General features: G+C 44.3%; 1 protein-coding gene across 1 annotated transcript; it reads right to left on the reverse strand.

Moving 5' to 3' along the window:
- Positions 1–4,118: 4,118 nt before the first annotated feature.
- GSC (goosecoid homeobox) lies at positions 4,119–7,797 on the reverse strand. Its single transcript, XM_054199962.1, has 3 exons — positions 7,431–7,797; positions 6,984–7,243; positions 4,119–6,598 (listed from the first exon to the last, which is right to left on the reverse strand). The coding sequence occupies exons 1-3, from the start codon at positions 7,774–7,776 to the stop codon at positions 6,446–6,448; spliced, it is 759 nt and encodes a 252-aa protein (XP_054055937.1). The 5' UTR covers positions 7,777–7,797; the 3' UTR covers positions 4,119–6,445.
- Between the last annotated feature and the right edge of the window lie 1,917 nt (positions 7,798–9,714).

Consider the following 9,714-nt stretch of genomic DNA (forward strand, 5'->3'; position numbering starts at 1 on the left):
GGAAAGTTTCTCAATAATTCCCAAAGGCTTTGAGACAGGCTTCCGCATTATCCTTTCAGCCAGGCTAAAGGAACCACAAGTGGGTAAGTTTAGTTGTGAAGAGCTGTCTCCATATCTTTAGGGCCAACTAAAAGAAAAATACAGTATGTTCTAAAAATGTGCATGATAAACACAGTATAAAACCAATGAAAAAGTAATATTAAACAAATAAGACCTAATAACTGATGTAAACGAAGCCTGAGACTTTCTGTATAATGACAGGAAGCGCCAAATAAAGGGTACTGGGTTCATGCCCTTCTAAATCGTTACAGTTTCCATAGAAAATATCAGGCTCCTTGAGGCTCTTAGGTTAGGGAGATTTATAGTGATAACAATAGCAGTAGTTTATTTGAGACAGTTAATCAAAATTCTAGCACTTATAAGCCCTCTGTGGAAACTACAAATTTAAGAAGTCGAAGACTAAATATTCAAGAGTAAGCTTGCAATCTACACAAGTACAGTAAATTTCAGTTATGTGTTTCATTATACTGGTGCCTGATAGTTTTTAAGGGGTTTACAACTTGGCTGGAATTATCCACTGTGGGGTAAAATTTGGCATAAAAAGAACTCTTTTCCATTCTCTCCTCTTAATAGAAAGTTACTCACTCTCTGCTGGTACTGCATTCCTTGCACATGCAACACTCAGCAAGAGTTTTTGGGTATGCAAGCAAAGCAGGTCAGGGCTCTCATTCCGTGGCTTTTCAAATACAGCTTTCATACACCAAAACCATATTGCCCCCTACGTTCTCTTATCTTCCATTAATTTAGCCCTCAATCTTGGTTCACTCGCATGGCAAAAATACGTGTACTTTGTTCATGAAACAAGTAAAATCGTAATTACATAAAGCATAACCATGAAGGCTTTATTTTCACCAGGAAAGTCAAATTTCCATCAGGATAACAGGAAAATATGGTGATGACATTAAAATCCACCACTGAAAATAAGGCACCACTTCTGCTTCCCCACATGATGCCAAAGACTTCCTGCACGTCCCACTGAGGAGGAGGTACCTAAGCTTTTTCAACACTAAAATGGAGTAACAGTAGTTCCCCACCTCAGGATCACTCTGAAAATTCACAGCTAAGTTCCTTGACAGTTTGCCAAAAGCCCTAAATAAAGGAAATAAATGCAGGTATATTCAGATTCTACACTCACAACACCTTGGAGTCAAGAGGGATGCCAGCTGCAGAAGTTCCCATCCTTGTTCTTCAGCAACTTATTCCATCACCGTAGTTCGCAGCTCAGATCCAGCAGTTTGTGATGTGACCCTACAAACCAGATTGCTGAAGTGATGCCATCAGAATCCCAATTCTCTGGGTGTTTTTTCTAGGAAAAGTACTTATTAACTCTGCCACGTCCACAGGTCCACCCACCTTGCACAGAAAGGCGAGCAGAAGCCCTGCAGGCAGCTGCCCTGTTGAAGGAGACGGTTTTGCCCAGAAGGAGGCGGCTCCGTTCGCCAAAGTCAGCTCTTTTACGGGGGCGTAACTATGGTCAAAACCCAACACACGATGTTAACAAAGCACTCTGCAGTCACTGGGTAGCAAACACTGAATAAATCCCCTCAAAGACAGAAAAGCATAAAGATTTATTATAGGTGTACTTATATAAACAAACACAGACAGACTCTGGTGGGGATTCAGCGTTCAGAGTTTTGGGTCAAGGCCCTTTTCCTGGATGGAATGTCAAGAGACAATTATAACTTCTATGTTGGCACGTGTATTCGACGTGTTTTGGGGTATACTAATGAGGTGAAGCTCCAGATCTCCGAGGTAAGCACGCGTGTTTGTCCAGACAAGGAGTAGAAAAGAAATGCAGAAGCCAGTATTCAGACAGCATTTAGAAGACAGAGGTGAAGTAACTTTCAACATTCAACTGCACTGGTACTTTTAAGCTATAACAAGTTTCCTGGCCTTTCTCCTGCTCCATGTTATACCATGCAATCGTGCCTCAAGTTTTGCCATATGTCCTGAGGGATATAGTCTCTGTCTGTCTGTAGACATCAATTCTACTCTGAAAGCAAAGAGTGAACGAAGTCTAATTCCTTTTTTGATTTTACGTCTGAACTCTTGAGCTTTGTATAGTTTTGGTACAAACCAGAATATTGTAACACAGGGTTCTACATTTAAAGTCATAGGATACTTTACAGAGATAGGTCACTTTAAAGGTTGTATTAATTGCTTACAATCTAAAATATTGCAGCTGTAACTGTTACCTTTGTATAACAGATTCTAATCAAATCAGGGTAAGTGGCAACCCAGAGAAACAGAGTAATTTGACTAAACTTCTCTGTCTAGATTTAGTCAAGACTCACCAGGTCTCCAAAGTAGGAAAACATAAAGTATAAATGGAATGAAATCCTAAGGGGGTAGAATACAAAACAAAAACTCTTTAGGTTTTTTTCATTTGTGCTCCGTGGTGTATAACCCCAGAGAACCAATAAATGCAGATGGAGCACAAAAAATATGAACGTACCTTAATGTTGCATTTATTTATTTTTTTTTTTATAACTTGCACTAATCCAAATGTTTGCTTCACAAGTCACGTGTAAGAAAGAGTTTGAATGGTTTATATTCCCAGGATCCCATTATGGTAAAGCTCAAAACCAGTTGACTCAAGTATTAGTAAAACTGAAAGGAAAAAAAAAAAAGAGAGTCCAGATTTTCAGCTGATAATAAATCACTTTGTGTCAAGCAAAAAAATCTGACCTCTGCTTTCCAGTATTACTTATTACAAGACGACTACAAAAATAAATATGGTAAGTAGGGATTAAATCGAAACATAAATTTTGGGCATCTAAATGCAGATGGCAAAATGAAGATATGCATCAGATTGCTCAATCTGCCTCTACACCGCAGAAAGCTTCTGCTTACTATATGTTGCTCTCCCTGGCTTTCCCTTGCAAGAGAATTTCATAACCTAAACCAGCTTGGTGTCAGGAAGATTTATTTTGTGTATGCTTCTTTTGTATAATTATTCTATTATTACTCCTATAATGCATAACACTATCTGAAATAATTCTTCGCTACAATACTGAACCTCTGAACTAGCTTATGTTTCTTCTTATAATCCTCCCCTCACCCTACGTCCCTGGTGAGATCTGAAAGTAATATTATTCATTCTACAGACAGAAATTTAGAAAGAAAGAAGTCCAACATTTCGTAGAAAATCAGTGAGACGGCATGAAACTGAACTCGTATTGTAAAACCTAAATAGTACATCAGTACCATGAACCACACATCACGTTTCAGAAATAGCTAAGTGGGTTTTTCAGTTATATTAAATCTTCTGAGAACGGATTTGCACCAAGATTCAGGGTTGTAAATTGCAGTAGAGGAGAGACAGACCAAAGAAACAAAAAAATAATTTAAAAAAAAACCCCAAAAAAACCAAAACTCTCTTTTGGTCTCCTTTTTAGACAAGTGTTAACAACCACAACCAACTCTTTCAAAGCCCCTTTGTTAGAACTGAACCTGTTGGAACATAGCACTTATTCAGGTCCTTCACTTTGCCTTTCCCCTGCTGCACCAACAGAAAGAGAAAATAATGAAAGTTGTTACGTGGCATTTGCATTTTGGCATGTAGGAATTCCCCTAAAATAAAAATCAAACCAAACAGCATGAGTGAATGAGAAATCTTCTTATTATAGTCGTCCTCATGCTTTCAGGCATTTAGTTTTCTACTTTCTTGATCCTTTCGATGTCATCTTCTCACTACTTTTCAGTTTTTCTCTTCCAGACTGCATAGGATCTGATTTTGCAGTGTAAAACAAGGGAGAATGAAGCCTTTAGGTTTTCAAATACTCATGAGAAGAAGAATTAGATACTCCTAGTGTCTAATGGCAAAAGCACCATTTTTAGTAAGTCATCTAAACCTTTTAGGTCAAGAGCAAAATTGCTTTTCAATTAGATTTTAAAGTGATATTAACAATTCTAATAGCTCTACATCTACATGTAGTATTAAGAACAGATACCAGTGACTGCAAGATGAAGCTTATGGTAATCAAGAGTTTATAGTCAAATCAAAAATTAACTCAGACTAAGGTACAACATGATTTTAAAGCAATCAGTGGTGACTTCATCACAATCCCATGCACAGAAAGCATGTTTTGGATCACAAGGTTTTGATTGTTACATCACATCCCACACTCCCACAGAACAAAAAGTTCTAAATAAATCCATAAATTTGCACATTTGGTGACCTGGAGCTTCCGCAGTTCTTGAGCGCCTTGCTCCCTTTGGAAAAGTCTAAAAACCTCCGAAGGTGAGGACTACAACCTTAAGTAACTAGTATTGCTTATCAAAAAAATATTTAAAGCCCACCCCTTGCAAACCCATATCCAGTTTAACTCCCACATTGAACTATGCAGGCTAAAATCCTTAATAGTGACTTCCAAAATTACCACTCCACACACAAAAATGCAAAACAAAACAAAACGAAACCCTACCAAGCTCCCAGTGTGGCACTAAGGATATTTATACATGGGAAGTAAAGAAAATATATAAGCACTTGCAAAATCCTGGGCAATATTATCCTTAGACCTGGCTTTTATTTGCAAATCAAGTATGCACTTTAAAACCTAACGATGACTAAATACAGAGGAGATGACATTAAAATTCCACTCAGTGAGACTTCCTGAATATAGCATAACAAAACACTTCTTTTGAAAGATAATTTTCAGTAATTTGAAAACTAATTTTCAGTGCTCCTGGGTTGTAATTCAATACAGTTTACAGAGATCATATACACGTCGTAGCAATAGGGTAGCATCTCCAAAATGCGATAGCTCAGTAGAGCCAAACCACGATATATATCCAAGAAGAAGAATCCATTGAGAAGTTTGCTTTTTCCCTTCCTCCTCTGCTGTGCTAAGGAACAAAAAAGGCTAAAAATCTTCTTTTCTTGTTCAAGAGAGCAGTAACTATGAAACTGTAAGCCCCCTAAAGGACTGACTCACACAAAACCACACTTAATTTCTTCCACGGCAGCTGTTCCTACCTCTTGGTATGGAGAGAGGTTGCTCAGAGAGAGAGATACCACACCTATGAGGAAACATGGGTACATTATCTGAGCAGACAGGTACTGAGATTCGCTCCATCGCACTAACACCTGCAATACGCACCACGCTACAATACCCGCAAAAAGCTGGATATAGCTGGAAAGGGAGAAAAAGCACAAGGACAAGCAACACAGCAGCCAACCCTTTCTAGTGTCACTGGAAGCAATGGTGAGCACATTTCTACAGACCAATTTCTTGTCTATGCTAGACGAGCTGAATAGATACAGGTGAGTTTAGGCATTGGCTGTAATTAAGGAAAATCAGCTCATTACCACTTAATTTCTGAATGAAAGGCACAGCATGAAGAATTCCAGCCAGAGGTTATCTGCGTTGGCTTTACACCTTCAGGTCATTTGTTTTAAATTTATAGACACTCTTTGTAGACAAGGAGAGGGAAAAGTTTCTCTAAACAAGACAACATGGGGAAACTGCAGTAGTTCTGCTCTGAAGGGACGAGCACCAGGAGTCGGGGAGTCACAGGAGAAAAAAGCACAAGGAAAATGAATGTGAATTTTACAGGGGGAACAGACGTCACTTTTACGAGGCCCTCATAGAGGGGAGAGTAGAACGAGCCCAGGCTGTCACGGCTTTCCTAATTGCAAAGGTGCTGCCTCAAAGGGGAGAAAACATCCATTAGCAACTTCTTGTGAAACATCCCCTGGAGCAGCACACGAGGGCTCGTACCTCCCTTTATGCGTAATTCATCTGATAGTGGCTGAAACTTATTAATAGCCATTTTAAACACCGATGGAGCGAGACAGCTTTTCTAAGCGGGGAATCAAAAGACAAACGCTTTGGAAACCTCAACAAGGCGTAACTGCAGGGAGAGGGAGAGAAAAGCGCGGGGAAACGAGAGAGGAGTGAAAAGTGCGAGGCCGGATTTGCAAATATTTCCTCCGGACATCGCCTCCAGGCCGGCTGGGCCAGCGGGACAGGACCGGCGGGGGGGCCGCTCGCCGGCGCTCCCTGGGGGGACAAGCCTCTGGATATGGGGTAGACCTGGAGGGGCTGTCCCTCCGCTTGCTCCCAAACTTGGCGAAGCCTCGTTAAATAAGTAACCTGGCCGGCAAAGCCACCCCTGGTCCCCGGGGAGGGGAACACCGCCGCTCTCCTCTCCCCTCTCGCCGCGGCCCCGGGGTGGGGGGGGGAACAAACGCGCCGCCGTCTACCTGTGCAATACCTCCGCAACGCGTTTTATTTACACGAAATCAACTCGGGGCACTGTACATTATATACAGATATATCCCCCCCCCCCCCCCCCAACAAGGCAGAGCTTGTGCAAGATTAGTAGCATCCTTTGGAGCGTATCCGACAGTCCACGGGAAATGTCCCCCCCCCGCGAGTTATCAGCTGTCGGAGTCCAAGTCACTTTTCCCGTCGTCTTGTCTCTTCTCCGGGGACGTTTTAGGCGCTTTATTCCATTTTTGTGCGTTTTCCGACTCCTCCGAAGACGATCGCTTTTGCCTCCTCCACTTTGCCCGACGGTTTTTGAACCAAACCTGTGAAGAAATGAAATTATTAGGGGAGGGGGAATAAAAATAAAAATAGGCAAAGTCACAGCCTGACCCCCGTCCCGCCGAAGCCCTGCGTCGCCCGGAGCCGCTCGGGTGGGAAAGGCTGAGCCCCTCCGGGAGCCACGGCCGCCTCTCGGCATTCGCTCGCAGCCGTGTGATCGGCTCGGCCAGCTGCCCCCAGAAGGGCGCTTGGAAATTAATAATAATAATAATAACAACAACAACTTTCATTTTTCCCTACCACCCACCCCGCAAAACCCGTTGCTCTCCCCGCCGCCAGCGGAGCCGCACCGAGGTACCTCCGCTCCCAGGGCGTTTAAATGCGAAAGGGAGAGAGTGGAAGAGGGGGGGTGAAAGGCAAGCAAAATACCTCCACTTTTTCCTCTCTTAAGTGCACCCTTCTGGCCAGCTGTTCCCTGGTGCCCACGTCTGGGTACTTCGTTTCCTGGAAGAGGTTTTCCAGCGCTTCCAGCTGCTCGTCAGTGAAGATAGTCCGATGCCGCCTTTTCCTGCGGCAGTGCAGCTGGTTCAGTAACTGCAGCTCCGTCCGGGACAAAGTGCCCACGTTCATGTAGGGCAACATCTGATGGGGAACAGGGGACATCAAGACTGACCCAGTGCCCTCGTAACCTACGGACAGACAGACGAGACGAGGACAGGCTTCGCATGAGATCGCTGCTCACCCCCTACCAACACCACCACCTCCCCGAAACCCCCCCCCGAGGGCCACCAGGTCCCCCCACATCCCCCTCCTGCCCCGCGGCTGCGGCAACAAAGGAAAAACCCGTCCTCCCTGTCCCACTCGGGGCCGCCTTACCTGCGGGGGGGACGCAGGAGCACTGCTGGGCGCCCAGGGGGGGAACGGCCCCGCAGCACGAAGGGCCCACGGGAGACGCCGGCACATGCAGCTGGCCGTAGTAGTAGTTGTTGTAGCCCAGCCGGGATCCGGTGACGGCCGGCGGCAGGGCGGAGGCGGGTGCCACCGCCCGCGAGTAAAATCCGCCGTAGTCGGAGGAGCCGCCGTAGAGCGAGTCCCCGTGGAGGCCGGGGAAGACGACGGGGGGGGCGGCGGCGGCGGCGGCGCTCGGGGGCAGCAGTACCGAGTCCTTGCAGCGAGGTCTGGCCGCCAGAATATTGTCGATGCTGAACATGCTCACAGGCATGCCCCAAACCGTGCCGGGGCAGGGCAGCGGGACCGGCCGGGAGGAGGAGGAGGAGGAGGAGGAGGGAGGGAGGGTGGTGGAAGGGGGGGGGGGGGGGGGAAAGGAAGGGAAAGGAGCGGGGGGGAAGGCTGGAGACACACGAAATCGAAACTTTTCGGAGAAATTTTAAAATGGGATCGGAGCGAGAAGAGCGGAGCTTTTTCCGAGGGCAGCTTGCGGGCAGAGTGTGCGTGTGTGTCTGTGCGTGTGTGTGTGTGTCTGTGCGCGCAGGATCCACCCCTGGAACTTTCCCCCCTCAACTCTCGCCTGTTTACTGATCTCAACCCAGAGGGCTGCTCGGAGTATAATCCATCTGAACCTCTTCCCTTTTTTATACCCAGGCGACGTCATCCTGGATTTAGTTCCTGGTAATATGCAGATGACAAACAAAACCAGATTTGATTTTTTTTTTTTTTTCCTTCCCCCTTTTTGTTGGGGAAGAGGTGGGGGTTACACAAAGGAGTGAAAGGAGCCCGGGTCTGTGTATTGAGAATTAATGAAATTAACGTAATCCTTTCCATTAGTGGGCTTTTTTGAAAGGCCCCAGATTTAGGCTTGATCTCTGCTGCACCGGCTAATTGCCCAGGTTAATCTTATTAATGCCATTGTGCAGAAGTGGTTAGCAGCTCCTAGCCTTGTCTATTATGCACCTACTTTGCTCGTGTTAGTTCACATTAGCGGGTGCGATTTCCTCTGTCTGAAGCTCAGATTCATTATTTATGCTTCGAATTGGTTAAGAAGCGCTTTAAAAAAAAAAAATAAACTGCGATACAGCCATGCAGTCCACCCCTCCAAGTGTTTCTGTGGCAGGGTTTGAGTCTTGCGTCCCCCAGCTCGAAGAACTGAAAGGGCGCTGAGGAGAACGCGTTCCTCTGATTTAAGCTTTGTGCGGTGAAGCAATAACATCTTCACTGAGTAAATGAACTATTTTTTTTTTTTTTGTCTCTTTTCCCAGATCACCTGGCGGAACTAGGACACGTGAATGTTGTAAACTTTTTTTTTCCCTTGTTTTTAACAGATTCAGATCCAGACAGGTATCACTTTTTATTTTTAAACAAGCCAGGAGGTGGAAATGTTAAAGACCCGTGCCATCTCAAATCCCCGGGTCTGGTAGGTGTTCCGATATGCTTCTGTTCCATCCTGGTACCTTTTTCTTTTCTCTTTAAGAAAGAAACTTTCCTTTTCTAGCTTAGAAAACAGAGCTTTTAGAGTTGCAATGGTACGGAGAACTTTATATTTTGCATGTTCCGTGAATTTAAAATGGAGCAGTTTTAAGTCCCTAAAACTCCCTATTAAGACGTTTGGCTCTCTTGGTAGCTGGCTCTTGTGATTTGCAGAATACTTCGTCTGTCACGACTGTCACTGGGAATCCACAGGAGGTGAACTGAATAAGATTAGACTATTTACCCCATCAACCTTCCATCAAAGAAGGTAGGAAATTGTACGCATGAAATGAAAACAAGCCATTAGGGTCCGTTTACGAGGAACACATTATTTTTCGTCAACAAAGAATATCCTCGTTAGCGCTTACTCGCACTTTATCCTTCCTTTCCTCGATACTTCAGGATTTAAAACTGCATCTGAGAATGATCTAAACCAAAACCCTATTTCTAGCAAAAGGCTGGTATGAACGTTAAAGAAAAAGAACTCCAGGACTTAATTCTCACTTTATTGATACATCGCGACGCGATTAATTACTAGCATAATTTCATTTACTTCAGTTAATTTCCCGATCAATTTCTTTCCGCCTTCGGCATTTAGACCTGAGCTTCGTGCAGATTTTGCGAATTTAATGTAAAGTGAAACTATTTGAGAGAGGATTGTTTGGGTTTAGTGGTTTTTTTTTTAGTTAGAATTGGGATTTTTCTGATGTTGTTCTTTTGAGGGTTTTATTTATTT

Source organism: Rissa tridactyla, chromosome 4 (genome assembly GCF_028500815.1).
Source record: "Rissa tridactyla isolate bRisTri1 chromosome 4, bRisTri1.patW.cur.20221130, whole genome shotgun sequence".
In the NCBI taxonomy this organism is placed as follows: domain Eukaryota; kingdom Metazoa; phylum Chordata; class Aves; order Charadriiformes; family Laridae; genus Rissa; species Rissa tridactyla.